General features: G+C 33.0%; 1 protein-coding gene and 1 long non-coding RNA gene across 2 annotated transcripts; one reads left to right on the plus strand and one right to left on the minus strand.

Moving 5' to 3' along the window:
• Positions 1–1818: 1818 nt before the first annotated feature.
• Positions 1819–2555, minus strand: LOC114741440 (uncharacterized). The gene is made up of 2 exons (XR_003739774.1): positions 2468–2555; positions 1819–2231 (listed from the first exon to the last, which is right to left on the minus strand). It is a non-coding gene; the product is annotated as an uncharacterized LOC114741440 (long non-coding RNA).
• An 8572-nt stretch (positions 2556–11127) lies between these two features.
• On the plus strand, positions 11128–14142 carry LOC114741421 (eukaryotic translation initiation factor 5). Its single transcript, XM_028929682.1, has 2 exons — positions 11128–11241; positions 12196–14142. The coding sequence occupies exon 2, from the start codon at positions 12554–12556 to the stop codon at positions 13877–13879; it is 1326 nt and encodes a 441-aa protein (XP_028785515.1). The 5' UTR covers positions 11128–11241; positions 12196–12553; the 3' UTR covers positions 13880–14142.
• The last annotated feature ends 7510 nt before the right edge of the window (positions 14143–21652 follow it).

A 21652-nucleotide genomic window follows, 5' to 3' on the forward strand; every position in this document is an offset into this window, starting at 1 on the left:
AGAGAATCATCGAGTGGTATGCTCCCATCAGCGTCAAGGAGTGGGTTGTGAACCATAGGAAACTTAGTCGGTGCTGCTCCCAACTTTCCAGTTTCCTTCAGGAGGTCAAGAACATATTTGCGCTGTGTCAGTAATATGCCCTTCTTGCTTCTCATAACTTCAATACCTAGAAAGTATGTCAGAGAGCCCAGATCCTTCGTCTGAAAGTGGGAATTAAGAAAGGACTTGAGGGACGAGATGCCCGAACCATTACTGCCTGTGATCACAATGTCATCTACATATACCACCAAGAGAATCATGCCAGCCGCTGTTCTTTGATAAAATACAGAATGATCGCACTTGCTTTGGCTCATGCCAAATTTCTGTACGACAGTACTGAACCGGTCAAACCATGCACGAGGGCTTTGCTTCAAACCATACAAGGACCTCTTAAGGCGACATACTTTCCCATGCTCCCCCTGAGCAACGAACCCAGGTGGTTGCTCCATATAGACCTCTTCATGAAGATCACCATGTAAGAACGCATTTTTAATGTCTAATTGATGTAGATCCCAATCATAAGTAGCAGCCAGAGAGATGAACAGACGGACAGATGAGAGCTTAGCAACAGGAGAAAAGGTTTCGGAATAGTCAATGCCATAGGTTTGTGCATAACCTTTAGCCACAAGGCGAGCCTTAAGGCGGTCAAGTGTGCCGTCAGCCTTAGTTTTCGGAGTGAACACCCATTTACATCCAATGGCCTTTTTACCCGCCGGTAAATCGACCAGGGTCCATGTACCAGCCCGATCAAGGGCCGCCATCTCCTCTTCCATTGCAGCACACCAACCTGAGTGGGCCAAGGCTTCACGAATAGTTCTGGGCACAGAGATAGTATCTAGGGAGGCAACAAAGGAACTGGACACAGGAGACAAGCGGTCATATGAAACAAAGGACGAAATAGGATGGGCACAAGTACGTTTACCTTTGCGAAGGGCAATGGGTAGATCAAGAGAGGCATCCGGGTCTGGAACAGGAGGTGTCTCAGGATTAGGGTCAGAACGAGGTTCAGTGTTGCTCAACTCAGGATCTGAGGGCGAGGCGGACCAGGGAGGAATAGAAGCTGGCGTGGCGGTAGTAATCTCCTTTGACCGTCGTGGATACACACGATCAAATGGTTGAACAAGTGCGGGAGCGGGTGCTTGCGACGACAGTGATGGTGAGGTGACAGAGTATATTAGAAGGTCATCCTCCTCCGCAGGTGGAGCAGGTGGGGAAGAATGCGAGAAATATGGTGTGGACTCCTGAAAGGTGACATCTGCAGATACTAAATAACGATTGAGAGTAGGTGAGAAGCAACGATAACCTTTTTGGACCCGAGAGTATCCAAGGAAGACACATTTAAGCGACTTGGGGTCTAACTTTAAAATAGATGGACGTACATCCCGCACAAAACAGACACACCCAAATATCTTAGGAGCAATAGGGAACAAAGGCTTAGAAGGAAAGAGGGTAGAAAAAGGAGAGTTACCATCAAGAACAGAGGAAGGCATTCGATTAATAAGGAAGCAGGCAGTGGAGACCGCGTCAGCCCAAAATGGTTTAGGAACCTGCATTTGAAACAAAAGTGCACGGGCCACCTCAAGTAGGTGGCGATTTTTTCTTTCTGCAACACCATTTTGAGCTGGTGTATCGACACAAGACGACTGATGAAGTATACCATTTTGAAGAAGCATGTAAGATTGGAACGAAGCAGAGAGATATTCTTTAGCATTATCACTTCGTAAGGTGCGAATAGAAACATTAAATTGAGTTTTAATCTCAGCACAAAAGGCACAAAAATGGGAAAACAATTCAGAACGATGTTTCATTAAATATAACCAAGTTGTCCGGGAATAATCATCAACAAATGTAACAAAGTATTTAAACCCTGCTTTGGACTCTACAGGACAAGGACCCCAAACATCAGAATGGACTAACTCAAAAGGGGATGAAACCCGTTTATTGACACGAGACACTAAAGGAAGACGATGATGCTTGGCAAACTGACATGACTCACAATCTAAAGACGACAAATGCTAAAATTGAGGATAAACTTTCTTAAGAGAAGATAGAGACAAATGACCCAATCGACAATGAACTTCAAAAGGAGAATGACTGCTAGCGCAAGCTACCGCATGAGACACCCGATCATCCAGTATATAGTGCCCGCCAGATTCATAACCTCTACCAATAATCCGCCTCGTCAAAAGATCCTGTATCAAGCAATGAGAAGGAAAAAGTGAGACCCAACAGTTTAGTTGACGGGTGAGTTTACTGGGAGATAGGAGATTAAAAGCAAGTTTAGGAACATTTAGCACAGATGACAAACGGATAGAGGGTGTGGGATTAACAGTGCCAAAACCGAGAACTTGAGACTGGGAACCATCAGCGATGGAAACACTTGACGGATTGGCAAAAGCATTATAAGAGGAGAAGAGATGGTTGTTACCTGTCATATGATCAGTAGCCCCGGAATCTATGATCCACTTTGAGGAAGAAGAAGCAAGGGCAGTAGCATTATTACCTGTTGTAGCTGCGGCACTCACAGATGGTGTAGTAGATTTTAACTGGGCATACTCAGCAGCAGAAATCGTGACTGTGTCACTGGCTTGTGTAGCCACGTGGGCACTGGCTTGTGTAGCCACGTGGGCAGAGTTATTCCGTTGCTGTTTATTCTGAAGTTTTCGACATGTGCGTTTTGTATGCCCCGGTTCTTTGCAGTAATAACACACTACCCCACTGGAGTCAGAAGGGGCTCCCCCTTGCTTCGAACCACCACGGGTAGGCCCCCCGCGGTTATCAATGGGACTACGAGTCTCATAGGTGCCCTTACTGAGCAAGGCACTTGTAGGAATACTAGCAGCTGGTGGCAAGAGATTCTCAGCTCTCATTACTCTGGAAAACACATCTTAAAGGTCAGAAATTTCAGATCCGGATAAGATTTGAGACCGAACTGTGTCGTACTCAGGTGGGAGACCAGTAAGAAAGCTCATAATAGCCATTTGCTCCCGTTGCTTATGCTGAACCTTCAAATCAGCAGTAAGAGGCATTAACACATTCAGTTCTTCATACATCCTTTTAAAGTCCATAAAGTAGGCTTTGAGAGGACGATCCTGTTTTTCAGAACGATAGAAAGCTTTGCAGACCTCGTAAACACGAGAGATATTTCCTTTTCCTGAATACAAAAAATCTAAATAATCCATTAGTTCCTTAACCAATTCACAATGATTAATAGAGGGAATAATCTCACTGTCAATGGAATTACGGATCTGGAAAAATAGCTGTGCATCATCCCGCAACCAGGTCTTTTTGGAATCAGTTGTTGGAGGATCATCAGTCAGATGGTCTTCCTTCTCAATGCTCCGCAGATAGAGGCGAATGGTTTTACTCCAATCCAAATAATTTACCCAAGTCAACTTGTGATCAGTAATTTTAGTAATAGTTGGGACAAGCTCCGAGACAGATTTAATTTCCGCCATAGATGAAGTGCACTAACCAAAGGGAATGCGAAAGAGTGTTACACAGGAACACAAAGCACGATACCTGGATTACCTAATGAATACCAAAGCAGTGAAAAGGCCAACAGCTACACAGGGAGCTGCAAACAGAACTGAATTGCACAAACAGTGTGCCGGAGATGCGCCAGAAACGAAACAGAACGCTAGAAAGTAAAAACCGTACGGACCGTACGGACACTGTACGGACGCCGAGTGAACAGTGCAGAGTGCCGGAAAAGCCGATGAACAGTGCAGAGCGTACGGACTGTACGGACGTCGAGTGAACAGTGCAGGGCGGTGGCACCAAGGGAAGCGTCGGGAAGAGGGTCACGAGCTCACACAGTAATTTTGGTACTGTAGCAATCGAAAATTAACACCCAGAAAGAAAATTCCCACGCTCTGATACCATGTAGGGAATAGAATAATATGGAGAATAATTCTCTTGTATCTCATTGATCAGAATATACACATATATATACAAGTGAGAGGAGCCTCTGCATTAATGGCTCATTATGATATTATCACATCACAGTCTTAATGTTTCATCCTCATCACTGTCCCTTGTGTATTATGGATCATCGCAAATGGAAGCCTTGCCTCAATAATCAATTTTGCATTAAAGCGTGTGCCTTTTGGCTAAGTAGTTTCAATCTTCAAAATCTTTTGCTTCGTTGAGAACCAATTTTTGTTTCAAAAGCTAGTAATTAATTCAGCATAAAAGTGCTCTTACTCTGGGATTAATCCTATATAGCTTTTGAAACAAAAATATGGACCGGCAATGTCAATTGATGGAGTGCTGGTTTACTCCAACATGAACTAATTCAACAGACTTTCAGCAATCTGTGGTAATGTCAAATGGGTTCTGGTACAATTTTTGAGCTTTAACCAAGAATAACACTAGTGATATTTTAAGTTTTTTTTTAACTCACAGGTAGCCTCTTATCGGAAGCAATTCAGTTTAAGCAAAACTATGTACTAAATGTGAGTATCTCTTACAGCAAACATTCAAACATTGGTTCACCATATTATAAAGGACTAGTAGCCTCTTCTACTAACCTGACTTTTGTTGGTTAATTATATTGTTAGTTCAACGTATAAAATACTCATTCAAGTTCAAATAGGGTGAATTACAATGTTCTTGAACTTCATAATTGCACGAGACTTTCTTGTAGTTCATAGCATCAACTTTTGTTGTCATTTATTCCATAGCAAGTGTTAAGCACTGCTGATCTGAAAGATAAATGGAAACATATGAAAGTATATATGAATGCCAAGGAAGAAACTTGCTCTCTGTAGTTTTGATAGAATACTTGTTTTCTAGAGCAATTAAACAAGGGAGTGTTTCTTTGTTAACTTTTGAGTGATTCTTGTAAATAAATTCAAACATATATGACATTTCATGGTCATGGCGTTAGATGGACATTTTATTGTATAAGTGCTATGATTCATTTTAAAAGTATTATTATTGACATTTTTGTGATATTAATTTCTCAAGCCACTATATTTCACTTCAATCCTTTCACTTTTGCACTAAAGTTTTATCATTTATTAATAATGTTCGATAACATGTAATTTATTTATTTTCTTTTAATAATTTTTAATTAAAAAAGGTAAAATATAGCCCACTTTACATGCTGAAGAGGGGACAATAATAACGTCTTTTTATTAAATTATTTGATTCTAAAATATAATAACCTAATAGTATATGTTTATCAAGTAAATTGATTTTAAATTATTTGATGATGTTAATACTGATTTAATTTTTTTATGGTGATTTTTAATTTGATTTTAATCATGAATATATTTTAATATAAAGACAAAGATATTTTAGGTATTTAAATATTTACTTATTTTCTTCTCAGTTTTTCCTCATCCACGTTCGTACTCGAAACCCTTAAAATTAAAACTAAAGACTCATGAACAATGCTTCGTCTGAATAGTCGATGTTTAAAATTTGAGGTCCAATTCTTGCCCCGCCCCAGGTGACGCATTGTCCAAAATGGGCCAACACTAACAATTGGGCATGTTTGTGAGGGTGCACTTGCCTGGTAAATTGGCTTGTCTTTTATTTTTTTGGGCTTGGCTTGTCTTTGATGAGAACTACGGAGTACTTTTTAACAAATTAAAGAAACAAGTATTAATGGTATGAGATTATAAAGTGAGATGGAGCTCACGACTTTCTGTTTTTTCTTTTTTTTTGAGCTGGACTCACGACTTTCTACTTAAAAAGGGGCATCAATGTCACTAAGTTATAAGGGCTTTGACTCATGAGAACTATTTTTGATCTTATATGAAGTGCATATATACTTGAATTTAAAAAAAACAATTTAGAAAAATTTTAATTGACAATATTTAAAAGATAAATTACAATGTTAAATTATCTTACCTTTGCAAAAAATATTTTTTACTAACGTTATTTAAAATTAATTCAACTTATTAATCTTAAATAAAAATTTTAATTATCATAATGTTGAGGTATAGAACAAAAAAAAGGATCGAACCAGCCGATTAAATCAGAAAACCAATAAAACAGCCAGTGGTCTGATTTGGTTTAGATATTAAATCGGTCAAGAGTTGAATTGGTCAAACCGGTGTGAACCGGTAAAAACCAGTTTGAATGATTATATTGCTATTAATCCTATTTGTTTTCATTTAGTTCTTAATATCTCAGTCACTATATATTTAAATGAATTTTAGTGATGATTTTTGTAACATCACAAATTTTTTGACTTAGGAAAAAGCATAAAGGAGAAAATTTATTTGAAATTATTGAAAGCCTAAATAAATTGGAAAAAATTATGAAGTATTAGTTTTAAGGATTAGAAATTTTGTGGAAAAGTGTATTTTCCCAAGAATGGCTCAAATAATTTTAAAGATGATTTTTGGGGTAGTATGGCCTATTTTCTTAGAAAATTTAAGAAAAAATAGTTAGAGGTTTATATTTAAGCTGAAAACTTTATGATATTTATTTTATGAGGTAAATAATTTATTTGAGGTATAAATTCCTTAAAATGAGTTAAGGATTAGTTTCTAGAATTAAAAGCTATTTTCTTGAAAAATTTTAAAAAATAGCTAGGAGTTAATTTTTGACCCGAAAATTTTAAAGAAATTATTTTATGAGTCAAAGAAGTTAATGGATAATATAAATCCATATAAAACATTATGAATTAATTTCTGGGTTTATCTTATAATTTTAGAATTACAGAGAAAAAGGATGAAATTGAAAGGAAGCATTGAGAATAAGGCAAAATGTACATTTTCTTTTAACTCCCACATCACACGGGTGCCACCTCACTGTTTAACATCAGATTACACTGCCTCCCTCCTCATATTCACTCTGCCACTCGTAAGAAATGGGAGAGAAAGTTGAGAGAGATACAGCAGAGGGAGACCGGGACAGACAGTGCCGGAGGTGGTGATCGGAGGAGTGATTGTCACATGCGAGCTAAGATTCTGAACAAGGTGAGTCCCCTGATCATCATCCTGCTCTTCTTCCTTCGGTTTGTTGGGTGTTTGAAGAGCTAATGATGAAAGAAATTTGGGTTTTAGTGAGAGGAATTTCCGGTTTAAGTTGAAACTTGGTGATGATGAGAAAACGTTGGTTGATGATGGTGTAAGATTTTTAGCTTGCATGTAAGTTTTGGTGGATGAATGTTATTCTTTTGCCTCTGTTTCTGGGTTGGCCGAACAGGGGTATATGTTTCTGCAAGTGTTGCTTTCGGTTTCCATGTACATTGAGTTGTAGGAGGATGTTTTTGAACTTGCATGTCCCTTTCTTGTCCTCTGCATTCCTATCCGGTTTGTGTGTGTATGTCCGAATCTGGGTTGTGATTTTTCAAGGTCAAATGTTAGACTGGTCCTCCGTGCTGTCAAGTTATGAAGCTAGTGAGGGGGAGTAGGTGTATGCAGGGATGTACATATAAGTATATATATATAACCGAATGGTTGCTCTGTTTCTGTTGGCCGAAACACGGGTTAAACGAGTCTCTGGTTGGTGTTGAATCTTAGTGGTAGAAGAGAGGAATAATACGGTGTTGATACATATGTATTTTCTTGTTGCATGTGAAGTTGCTGCTCTGTTTTGGATTGTCTGAAACAGGACCTATATTTTCCTTGATGAAAGGAGTCGGTTAAGGTTTACAATACACACATATATAATGATTATGGGTGTGCGGATCGAAAGTTTGTGGAAATTAAATTTATTGTGTGTTAAAGAAGTTGCTGAAGTTAAAGGGAGGAGAAGGATGTTTCTTATATATATAGATATATGCAAGTGCCGTCGGGTGTTTGCCATTTGAATCTGAAAAGTTAATTTAATTAGACGTTAAGAGTTTATTACAGGTGGTTCTATATATGTGTGAGATATTGGTTTAGGATAATGTGAATTTAATTGGAAGTATGTTAATCTGAAAATTTTTCAGATTTGTTAAGTTGTGAGAGATGCTTATGGGAAAAAGTAGAGGAGAAATCAAAATAGGATGATAGGCTTGCATTGTTTGTTGTAATAATGGTTTTAGGTGTTTAAGTTGTAAAGAGATTAAGAATGAATTTGGAATGAGAATGAAAGGGATTAAGAATATGATTTATAATTAGTTATGATTTTAAGTTATTTAAATAGGAACTCCGTATTGTTGATTTGAGGTTGTTAATGGGAAAAAGAAATTGTTAATTGAAGGGTGTATAGAGGAGGTTGATCACGAGGTTTGATTGATAGAATTTAAGTGATTTTAATAGAGCATTAAGCAAGAAGAATTTGAGGTGAATATGTGTGTGTCGGCTAAGGTTTGTTGAAATTGACATGAATTTTATTGTTTGAAGTTTGCTTGAGGTTTCAAATGGTGGATGGGAATTTTAAATTGGTAAATGATTATAGTGTTCAGAAATTATTTCAAAGGTATGCATTAGGAAAATTCTTAATTGCACAATCAATGATTAAGATATGGGATAGAATTTGTAACTGAGAGAATTTATGAGAAAGGTTGTTTGAGGAATGTTAAATTTAAGTTTACGAAGATTAATAGATGTTAGAAGTTGTATTTGATTAGCTTGGAATTTATTTTGTTAGACGTTCTTAAATATTGAATGATAGAGGTGAATAACCGAATTGGGATTGAATATGTTTGGATGGTGATTGAGGTACGAAGACATCTTGTTTGTCCTTAAATGTAATAGACAAAAAGATAATATTTTGACCATTACTAAGTAAAATAATTGTATGGGTTGAGATAAGAAAGAAACCATCCAAAGTAAATAGTTTGAATAAGAAAAATTATCTATGATGACTAACTATCATGTAAGGGTAGAATTTAAAGTAATTTCTAATTTAAAGAAGGTTAGTTAATTTATAGATTATAGTTAGATCAAGTGATAACCTAGCCTTACCTATGTAATAGGTTTTGGTATCTGTAAAAGCCTACCAAAACAACAGGAAGAAAGGAGGATTGTAAGGTTTGATTTGGAAGTGGAAGATCTAGGTAGTAATTCTTTCCTATCTTATACTTATATATGATTGCTGCATGTCTGATTGTGTCATATTGGTGTTTTTAAACATAAGAACATATAATCCTTAATTCCTTGTATGGATTATTTAGCCATGATTACGCGCAGCTAATAGAGATGGGGCAGTATCTGCTAATTATTTGCGTATTATTTATTTAGCTTGTCTATTTGTCATTGCGTATAAATGCTTAACTGCATTAGCTTACAAGGTTATGTTTCACTTTGGCTTGTTTTGCATGCTTTATGTAATCTGTATTTGTGTTAGTTGGAAATTACTACTATGGGGATTCGTTTGAATCTCACCCTCCCTTCCTATAATATACATCCAGGGGTAGCAGCTCCAAACGGAAAGAAGTGGATTTGTGAGTAGGTGGGCTAGTTGACGAGCAAGAATGCCTGCTGTATTTTATACATGATTAATAGAGTATATTGATAACATTTCTATTTATACCTATATATCTATGTTATAGGGCAAGTAACTATTACTTGCTTATTGTAAATACTATTTTGTATTCTCCATAAAAAGGTAAGTATTTCCGGGTACAAGTACCATTGATCAAGATGTTGTAATACATTAGTATTATATTATAAGATTTCTCTGTATGAAATCATCCTAGATGAGAGTCATCATGTTTAAAGATAGGGTTTGGTGGATAACTCGTCAGTTATTCTGAAAGTTTGAAATATCTGAATAACAGATTTTATTGCTTATTATAGATTTTAACTCTTGCATTGGAATTTTGTTTTCAAATGATTCGTGTTTTGAAACAAAAATGTAAAATTTTATCCAATTTTTCTCAAGACAAAAAGCTAGCATTAGTGATTCACAAGCATTAAAATGACCCTGTTAGTGTACAGGAGGTTAGGTGTTGCAATTTTAGTATCATTGATTATTAATTTTAGTTATTGATGAATTGTAAACATTAAAATTCTCAATGTTGTATTTTATTATTGTTACAATCATACTATTGTTATATTTTCTTGTATTTTGTTATTAGTAATATTGTTGTATTTTGCTATTTTTAATTAAATTATTTTATTTTAATATGACTGGTTTGATCCCGAGTTGACTCCATTCTACCAATTGACCTTTTAACTACTATCTCAATCGGTTTAGTGTCTGATTTGATTTTTTGTTCATTGTGTTGAAGGAAGTTTATTTCTAAGAGCAATGTGAATTATGAATGCAGCGTAACAAATTTAAGTCCTCCCAAAAGATATTTTCAAAAAAAGATTTAAATTTTTATCCGATCTAATCTTATACAATAATGTTATATATATATATATATATATATTTTGTATAACTCAAAGTATCTTCAATTCACTTTACATTTGAAACTAATCTGGGTCGGACTAGGGGTGTTAAAATTAAAGTACTCTCAACAAGTGTGTTTCGCAAGATTCAAATTTCTTTATTATTTTTTGCATCTTTATCATGCCCGATTAATCTTTTGTAGTTGTGTATTTCTGTTTCCTTAGCCTTTTTTTTTTTTTAATTTTTTATCTTCTCTTTTAATTTGTGCTTATTTTTTTAACATGTTGTGCACTCTTGTCTTTGTATTTATTTATTTTAGTTCTTAACATATATATATATATATATATTTATAGATAAGATCTAGGATAACCTTTTTTATATGTGCTCAGCTTACTCATGGCATTTTCATTGTAATTTGGTTAAAATATATATTTAGTCTATTACTTTTATATTTATATAAGGTTTTGGTTTGGTCTTTTGATTTTAAAAAATTTATTTTTTGTAATTTAATCTTACAATTATTAGTCTTAAATAATATTTTTTTTAATAAGCATGGTTCTTTTAAAAAATTAAACTTAATATTTTAGTGTTTAAGAATGATTTATCAGCATTCAATATTTCAATATCATAATTTTTTGTTAACAATTTGTTAACGTACTAAAAATATATTTTTTAAAATTAAAGGACTAAATTAATAATTTTAAAAATCAACAAAATTATCTTTTATTATTATTTGGACTCTACATTAACAAAGACATATTTTATCTAAGCGGGGGGAAAAAATCAAGGAAGGGTCTCGTTTCGCCTCCTGAGGCGGCTATATATTGGGATGAGCATCCCGGCCTTCTTCCCTATCTTCATATACCGGCATTCGTCTCAACCCTAACCCTAGCATTTTCCTCCTCCTCCAAGCCTCTCCTTATTCCTTCACTTGCTTTCTTCGGCATTGATTCTTGTCTTGACTGGCTGCAGGTACGAGTTTCTTATCGGTCATTTATTCTTTTTTTTTTTTTGTAGTTTAATATTTGGTAATCTGATTTTTCGTTCTTGGCTTTTTGTATAATTGCTGGTGACTTCTAGTTGAGCAAGCTTAGATCATGATCGATTTCAGTTCTCGATTGTATCTTTAACTCGTTTGGTAGAATATATGTAACCGATGTTGTTTTGATTCAATGGATACAACAATATGTCGCTAACAATCTGTGTGTTTCGTTATATACCTGTACCTGTTACAGATTCACGAAAGTAGGGAAATCGATTCTGTTTCGGATTCTCGGATGCTCCCATCAATATATTTGATGGAAATTAGAAACATCTAATTAGCTTCTGGGATTTGCCCTGCTAATTTACTGCACACAGCACATTGTTCATGTTGATATGTGAAGTTTTTATTTTTATTTTTTTTGGTGTTTTCTTTGAATAATTTCGGTTCGCATGTGATGCTAAATTATTTTCATTTGAAACTTTATTTTTATTTCAATCGATCGGTGCCATAAATCGAAATCAAACCTAATGTTTTCTGGATGAAATAATTATATGCATTGATGCCGAGTGGAGTTCTGGAGTTCGGGTTTTCTGTTTTAGATATATGGACGATTTGGCGAACTATTTCTGTAACTCTTACTCAAGTATAGACTTTTCCGTTGTTTGTTATTTCATGTCATAGTCGGAGAGACAGTTGATCTTGAGTTCATATGTACTTTAATTGTTTAGAATATATGCAGTGCGGTTTCTGCTTAAAATTATAGGAAGATTCATTATCTTGCCTTTGCCTGGATATGGTGGTGGAAGGATTGTCTTTAGCTCATATTTTTTTGTAATTTGCCTGTTATCATACTTTCAGTATTAACTTTCTATGAATCATTGGTATTTTTCACTCTTCAACTTGTGTTATCTGAATAATAAACCTTCCTGTTCTTGATCCAGGATTCCTGCAAGTTTCGCAGATTCTTAGGTGAAGGTGTTGCGTTGGAGGCTTTTTTATGTCCGAACGAGCCATCATCTACTTGGAATCAGTTGGATTGCTTGGACAGTATTTTCCTTCATCTAGAAAAAAGTACAGACCCTTGCCAAGAAAAATCAGCTGCATGCATCTCGAGCCATATCAGGAATACACTGAGTTCTGTGGTTGCTTCTGGTGGCAACCTCCTATAGTTAGAGGAGGGTCTTCTTCACAAGTCCTCGCAGCCTTAAAAGCCAACTCTGCTACTGCTTTTACTCCAAAGTCAAAACTTTTTTGCCTGTGATACCTAGTTTGTCTTTTGGAATTTCACTATTTGTCATCATGGCATTGCAAAACATTGGAGCTGGAAACAGTGATGATGCCTTCTACAGGTATAAGATGCCCAAAATGATCACCAAAATCGAGGGCAGAGGCAATGGCATCAAAACCAACATAGTTAATATGGTTGATATTGCAAAGGCTTTGGCAAGGCCAGCTTCTTACACAACCAAGTATTTTGGTTGTGAGCTTGGAGCTCAATCCAAATTTGATGAGAAAGCTGGGACTTCTCATGTTAATGGGGCACATGATACTGCAAAACTTGCTGGTCTTCTGGAGAACTTCATTAAGAAATATGTTCAGTGTTATGGTTGTGGGAATCCTGAAACGGAGATCATGATCACCAAGAGTCAAATGATCCAGCTGAAATGTGCTGCCTGCGGCTTTGTGTCAGATGTGGACATGAGAGACAAGCTGACCACCTTTATAATCAAGAATCCTCCTGAATCCAAGAAAGGGTCCAAAGACAAGAAGGCGATGAGGAGAGCTGAGAAGGAGAGACTGAAAGAAGGTGAAGCGGCTGATGAGGAACTGAAAAAATTGAAAAAGGAGGGTAAGAAGAAGGGTTCTTCCTCTTCCAAGGATGGAACTACAAAATCAAAAAAGAAATCCACTGGCTCTGATGAGGACCGTGCATCGCCTACTCATGGTCAGGTTCATGAGGAGCCTCGTGTTGAAGAGGAAGAGGATGATGATGATGATGATGTCCAGTGGCAAACAGATACATCACTGGAGGCTGCTCGCCAACGCATCCAGGAACAATTAAGTGCTGTGACAGCTGATATGGTTATGCTCTCTACGGAAGAGCCAGAGAAGAGGGCAAAAGCAGCTAACAAGGTTAATGGTGGTTCTGAGAATGGGAACTCAATGCCCTACAAGTCTCTTGTTGAGGAAGTCAAATCAAATTTGCAGAAAGGTGTATCTGCGAAGGAACTTCAGCACCATTTAGCATCCCTTTCTGCATCTTCTCAGGAAAAAATGAGTGCTTTGTTTGAGGCCCTTCTTTCCGGCATTGAGAAAGGATTCGCCAAGGAAGTTGTCAAAAAGAGGAGCTACCTTGCTGCTGCTGTTGCTGGGGAGGAAGGGTCGCAGATGCTCTTGCTCTGTGCAATTGAGGACTTCTGCTGCAAGGGCAGTTCCAATGCTTTGAAGGAGGTTGCCTTAGTGCTGAAGGCACTCTATGATGCTGATGTGCTGGAGGAAGAGCACATAGTGCAGTGGTATCAGAAAGGGCTCAAGGGAGATTCCAAGGACTCTAAGATATGGAAGAATGCTCAACCATTCATCGAGTGGCTTCAGAATGCAGAATCAGAGTCAGAGGAAGAGTAATGCGCTGTGCTGAAGTTTCTCGTTTGTTCTATTTCGTTGCTTGTGTCTCGTTTGTTCTATTTCGTTGCTTGTGTCTCCAGTTTCAAATAAAGGGTCTGGTTGGCCCTTTGCGTAGGTGTTGTTGCGCTTTGCTTTATGGACTCTCGATTTGCTGCGTTTTATACTCGACTCTGGCGGACCCATTTGTTGTATTGCTCATTTCAATTCCCTATCGTTGCGTGTTCATGTTCTGATATTTCCTGATTTTAGATTGTTTGAATCCACAAGTGCTTGACCTGGTCGCTTGTTAAATATTATACAATAATTTGCTGTTTTTTTATCAAAATACTGTAAATGGTAAAAATAATTACCTAAATGTTATATTATGAAAACTATTTACTAATATCCTGCATTTTGTAGAAATTGTTCAAGCTGTGATGAATTTTAACGCTGTTATCTGTATTTTTGAGAATAAAAAGGGAAAACTCGGTATCTGACAATTTTTTTTAATCTTCAGCAAAAGTTACAGCTAAATGCCCAATTTCAGCGGATACTATCATGCCTCCCTCGGCCTTTTGAATTTTAGACAAAATTTACAGTTAATTACCCCATCCCTCCCAATTTTCCCTTTAATCTCTGTGTCTTTTTTTTTTTTGGTAAAAAAATCTATGTGTCTTTCTAAATGAAAACATGTGGCTAGGTTTTGTAGAAAAATTACTTTTTATCTAGATACTTAAATTTAGGAAAAAAAATATTTTAAAAAATATAAGGTTAAAGTATATATTTAGTTTTTTAATTTTATGTAAGGTTTCAGTTTAATGTATTAACTTTAAAAAGTATATTTTTAGTCTTTTAATCCTAAAATTGTTAGTCTTAACTAATAATTTTTTGTAACAACATAATTGTTATGAAAATTAAACTTAATATTATAGTATTTAGTAATATTATAGCATTTAGTAATATTTTATCAATATTCAAGAAATTAAAAAAATTAAAAGTATATTTTAGTCTAAATATAAAATATTTATAGATCTTTTCTAATAAATTTAAAATCATCATAGTAGTAAAAATAATAATAATAATTTAAAAAAAATATCTTTTTTAGGGAAAGGAGGATGCAAGGATGAAATTTGAACAGTTGGGTTAAAAATAGTAGAAATAAATTTTATCTTCATGTAGTTAAAATAATGATTATTAAAAAATTAAAATTAAGAAATATCACTTAAGAAGTTCATAGTTTTTCATATTTTTTTATCAAATTATTTTAAGTGATTTTGTGCATTTAAAGTTTTTAATATTTTTATTTATAAGCTATTTCATAAATGTAGGAAGCTATTAAGTTTTTATTTCAAATAATATCCTTGATTTAAATATTGTGAGTAATTATGATAAAGATAGAAATCAAAAAATGTATATTTTATAATTAAATAGATTTAGATTCTTAATATATTAGAAAATATCTATAAATATTTTATTTATTTAAATATTTTTCTATAAATTTAAGTATCAAGATAAAAAGTAATTTTTCCGCAAAATACAGTTAGAGAGAGCTATGAAGTAAAGGGAAAATGGGAAGGAATGGGGTAATTAACTGTAATTTTTTCTAAAGTTCACAAGGCAGAGGGAGACGTGGCAGTAATTTTTACTGAAAATTCACCAGAGGCTGAATGAGTTTCCTCTTTTTATTTTAAAAATTTAGATGTCTGGGTGGAACTTCATCACGGCTTGGACGATTTCTCAAAAATATAGGATATTGATAAATAGTTTTTATAGTATAGTATTTGGGTAATTATTTTTACTGTTTACAGTCTTTTGATAAAAATGCCTATCTGGGGAATGTAAACTCAGATTGTAAACATAAATCATAGGCTCATAAGAGTTTACCTATTAATAAATTGGTATTAAAAGTATATAATTAAATAATTAAAATATAAAGTAACAATAGTTTCATTTAAACATATTTTAAATCCAAATAATTAAAATTAAATTCATCAACATTCATAATTTACCATGTTCAATAAATAATTTTTTATGAAATTCATATACAAAGTCACTAAACATAATTAAATTAAAAATTTAGTACTGGCTTAAGAGCAAGTTGACACTATTTTATAAGCTAAAAATGTAAAACAATAAATTTAGTAGGTAAACTCATATGTTTAATCATGTTTATACTTAACATGAGTTTAAGAATGAGTTAACACATTTTTGCAAGCTGAAAACGTAAAAACGTTTAACTCAGAGTCAACTGATAAGTTTAACAACAATGAATCTAACAGTAAAAAATTGAAGGGTTTAATAAAATTGAGAGACTTAATCTAAAATGAAGGTAAATTGTAAGGAATTATAAATTAGTTTTCTCTTGATTCTAATAAAAAAGAACATTCTCTCTCACATAGACAAAAAAAAAAAAAGCAAACTTTTGACTTGATACCCCAAAAAACTGCAAAACGTCCAACACTATTAAGTAATAATTTTCAGAACAAATTGTATTTTAATCTTTTTATTAATGTTTCTTGAAGTTTTAATAGACAAAAGAGAGATCAATTTTAAGCCTTAGCACTAACACGCGTAGTCAAAAAAAATTAAATAAAGAGAAAATATCGGTTTTTGAAGAAATGTGTAGGCTTAAATTTAATTATGATTAAGTGTGTAAAAAAATTAATTATGATTATTTGATTTGGATTTATTGAGATTTTCCCCTATTTTTTTATATAACATAACAATACATAAATAAGAAAAAATTCCAATTGGTGATTGAAATTTCAAATCATGCCGAACAAAAATATTTCAGAACAAAAATATCTCATTTATATTTTTAAGTTTATTTAATTTTTATTATTTTTAATTCCTTTAAATTGTAAAAAAAATTTTGCTACATATTTTTTATTTTATAATTAAGTATTGTAAAAGATAAATATTGTCAAAAACTTTTATTTAAATTTTTTGGTTTATTAAGTCGGCCAATAAGATTCTTTAAAATAATATATATCACAATAAAAGTTTTTTGAGTTTATAAATTTGCATTTAAAATAAATCGTAATAAAGGGGAAATATTGATTTTTAGTTAGATTTATTTGAAAAACTTTAAAAATAATTTAGAAAACGGAAATAACATTACCGACCACTCGCAGCCCTCCTCTTGGCATCTCTAGAAGCAAAAAGCTTGAGTTCTCACCTTGATCTCGAAGGTCCAAACTTGGCTCTTCATTATACTTGCTGTCTTCTCGTTCCATCGACATCTTTAGTCTCCAACGTCTTCTCTCTCAATCCTTAATCCCTTGTTCTCAATCAGTCAGTTCTACGTCTCTACTCTTTCTTATAGTCATTTAAATTATTTAGAGTTTTTCTTTTTAGTTTATGATAGAATGACTCTCATTTCTCTGTAACAAGTTATTTTTTCCTTCCACCCCTCCTCTGTTCAAGCCATTTGTCTAACATCTTGTTTTCACTATACCAACATAGAAATATTTTTCTCACAGCTTACGCTTCCAAATATTCAAAGAAAGCTTGTCTTAGTTTGTACATTATTATTATGTCTAGTTGATGCTCTTAGGTTGTGCTTAGTAGTAATTAGCGTAGGAAGGTGAGATGGACAATAAAACCATTTATAAGAATGATGATGATTAATAAAGGTAAAAAGGACCAAGAAACCATCAAACCGAATAGAGGTTGTTGTTTCATGTTTGGTTTTGGTTCAGTATCTTAAGTTAATAAAATACAGTTTTTCATTTTTTTTCTAACCAAACCCATAACCTCGTTTATTTCCCTACAGAGTTCTCCACTTATTAGGATCTTTATTCTTCCTCAATCAGTTAGTTTTGTATCTCTAATCTTTCTCAAAATCATTTAAATTGTTTGCAGTTTTTCTTTTTACTTTTTAATCGAATGACTCTCAGTTCTCGATCAAAAATTATTTTATTCCTCCTACCCCTCCTATGTTCTGGTCATTTGTCTAATATCTTATTTTCACTATACTGGCATATCCATATTTTTCTTGTAGCCTACACCTCCAAATATCAAAATACTGTTTGTATTAGTTTGTACATTGTTACTGTGTATAGTTGATACTCTTAGGTTATGCTTGGTAGTAGTTATTATAGGAAGGTGAGATTAGCAGTACCATCATATGTAAGAAGAATGATGATTAATGAAGGTGAAAAGGACCAAGAACCCATTAAGTTGAACAGATGTTTTTGTCTCATGTTTAGTGTCTTAAGTTCATGAAATGTAATTTTTTCAATTTTTTTCTAATCAAACCCATGACCTTATTCCTTTCCCTACAGAGTCCTTTATTTATTAGTATATTTATTATTCTTCTTCAAATTAGATGATATTACTTTATTTTTTATAGATTTTATGACTTGACATTGCTTCTCCTTTTTGTAGATTTGTGGCCGAACCAACATGAAGCCAAATTGTTATTATGATCTTTTAATTATTTGTAAATATTTATATTAATTACATTCTTATTTTCAAGGGATAGGATCATAGGATTGAGTAGTTATTGATTCTTCCTAATTTTTCTCCTATAATTTGGCTACAACTGATACTTAGTTACTTGTATATATTTCTCATATTCACATCAATAAAAAAAAATCTTTTTGACATGTTCAAATACACATGATATTAAAATTTGATTATGATCTAAGTACTTGTAGGTTATTGTCCCACTACGTTTCTGCTGCATAATAAAGAACTTTGAAAGCTGTATTAGCAAGTTAAACATGATGAATATCTATTAACCAACTTGAGAGAGAATGTTGTTACGATCTTCTAATTATTTGTAAATATTTATAGTTATTATATTTCTATTTTCTAGGAATAGAATCATATGATTGAATATTTATTAATTCTTTCTAATTTTTATCCTATAATTTGACCATAATTAATATTTGACCCCTTTATAGATTTTTTATATTTATATCAATGAAAATAATTTTTTTAGTGTGCTCACATACACATGGTATCAGAACCTAGTAATGATCCGGGAACGTGTATACATGGTATCAGAGTCTAATAACAATCCGGGAATCTCTACACATGGTAACAAAGTATGGTAACAATTCAGGGATCTATACACATGGTATCAGAGCCTAGTATTAGGATCTATAATTATTTTTTCGGTGTGCTCAAATGCACACAAACTAACGTAGAAAAACAAAAAATTGATTAAAAAAATACTATATTTTTAATTCAATGGGCTTATAATCATTTCTAATCTAGAAATTTTGATGGTAATGATTCCAATACTAATAATTATTTTGAGAGATATCTCTCTATTTTCAAGGTTTAATTATATTTCTTTCTCATGATACAAATGCCATCAAATATAGATATACAGTACTTAAATTTTATAAAAAACTTAGCGAAAAGAAAGTTGCTGAAAATATAAACCGAATAATACTACAGCCTATTTAATATGATGTGATGAGTATTATAAGAGAAAGCAATCTAAAGGTAAGGATTATAATGCTGATAATTATTTTGGCTGATATTTTTTTATTTCTATTATGCAACTTAAAGATTAAAGATAAGGATTCGAATGCTAATAATTATTTTGGCTGACATTTTTTTATTTCTAATATATTGATTATGTTTCTTTTTCATGGTACATATTGTGAAAAATTTGATGATAAGTCATTGGTATAAAAAATACACACCTTACCAACTAAGTTTATCTTCAACATCATGACTTTTAAAATCTATCTTCAATAACATGACTTTAGAAGCATGCATATATATAGTCTTTTTAGTTTCTACACTCCATACGATTGTTAATTTGAATATTTTATTTTTAATATGAATGTTTTGAAAGTAAGGATTTTAATGCTTATAATTGTTTTGACAAATATATCTTTATTTTTAAGGTATTAAATATGTTTTTTTCTCATGGTCCAAATGCTTTACTTTATGGAAGAAAATCACCTAGTTTTGTGAAAGAAAATGATGGCAACAAACATGCCGAAATAGTATACAAGATAGTTGCTAAAAATCTATTTTTTGCAAGGTCTTAATTTTTTTTTTGGGAGAAAAGATATTTTAAATGTAAGGATTCCAATACTAATAATTGTTTTGACAAACATTTTTTTATTTTTAATGTATTAACCTTGTTTTTTTCATAGTATAAAGGCTTTAGATGATGGAGAAAATACAATTTCACTGTCAGCTTGTAATAATTTTAATGATCATGATAAGGAACTAACTACAAAAATATATTGGTTATTAGCGGAAGCTTATTATGAAAATGAGATGACTATAAAAATATGGATACATACAATCAATTTAGTTTTTACACACCATATAATTATTCTATTGAATATTTTATTTTTAATGGTGCAGATGCTTCAAAATAATTTGATGATGAAGATATGTTGCGTTAGCCCAATACGAACCAACACATAGGTGTTGGGTAATTTTTATATTTTTTATCCCATTTGAATATTTAATTAAGTTGTTTACATTTATTGAGTTATAATCCTCTTTTGATTCTATTACAGGAATATTCACAAGGCTATAGGAAGATATGATGAGGCTCTAAAATGATTTGAAAATGCAAAGAATAATACTTGAAAATATAATCTAAGTGACCTAACCGATTCATTCACAAGACAATGCAAAAGGTGTAATAAAGGTAAAAAGAAGATACTCTTTTTTAGTCTTTAATATTTGATGTGATATAATAAAATATTAAATGTAACAAACTTATTTTACACGTGGCAAACTTAGAGAAATGGGTATTAGAGAAAAGGAAGAGAAAATAGAAGAGATTGTTAAAAAGAGTGATGATGAGGAAACTGAAAAGCTAAAATTAAGTGATAAAGGTGATTATGAATTACATTGATTTTAAATTTAAATGACTATTCTATAAAAAGCCATATTTTTAAAAAATTATTTTGCAGTAGGTAAACTTGTAAAAACAAATAATAAGAAGAAGAGAAAGAAAAAGATAAAGCCTCCTGCAATCGCTAAAAAGAGTGAGAATGAGAAAATTGAAGAAAAGATTGAAAAGCTAAACATAAACAGTACTGGTGATTATGCATTACAATTGGTTTTAAATGCAACTGACTGCTCCATAAAAAAGATATATTTTAATAACTGTTATTAAAATTTAGGTGATGATGCATTACAACTAATTTTGAAGGCAATCATCCTTTAATCTAGCATCCACATGCTACTTTATCTCATCTCTACTAGGTTTTGGTGTTGCCTGAAAAATTCCAATAAACAAAAATCAGCTTTTGCAAACTTGAAAAGTTGAGTGATCAAAATAAATAAATTGACAGAAATGAGATGAATAAGAATTAACACCCAAGTCACTAGGTTTTGTTGTCCTCGTGGCAGTGCATGGTCAACAGCCTTACACCCTGTTAATAGTTCCAACAATATAACTCTAAAACGTCCAGTGTTCTTCTGAGACTATTACTATTATTTACATCCAGGAGCACAAATAACATACTCTGAAGCATGATAACCAAAGGTTCCAAGAACACAAATAGAATGGACACGAGCTACTTCATCGTGGGATTGATTTGACAAATCAAAATCAACAATCTTTGAAACACCATCATCAAAAAGCAGTAAATTGCTGGACTTGATGTGGCGATTCCTTGCGATTCCTTGTTTGGTGTTGTTTGGAATTGGAATTTCAATTTATTCATTTTAATTTTTTCTTGAATTTATTGCCTGAGTTTTAAGTTTTCTTCGTTGTGCTCTGGTTTTTTGAAAAAATGGCTATATCATTACACTATTAAAATTCTAATTCACGTTTCTTTATTAAAATTTCATTGCTGC

The sequence above is a fragment of the Neltuma alba genome, unplaced genomic scaffold, assembly GCF_004799145.2.
Source record: "Neltuma alba isolate B1F8T4 unplaced genomic scaffold, ASM479914v2 tig00003392_pilon, whole genome shotgun sequence".
Taxonomy (NCBI): Eukaryota; Viridiplantae; Streptophyta; class Magnoliopsida; order Fabales; family Fabaceae; genus Neltuma; species Neltuma alba.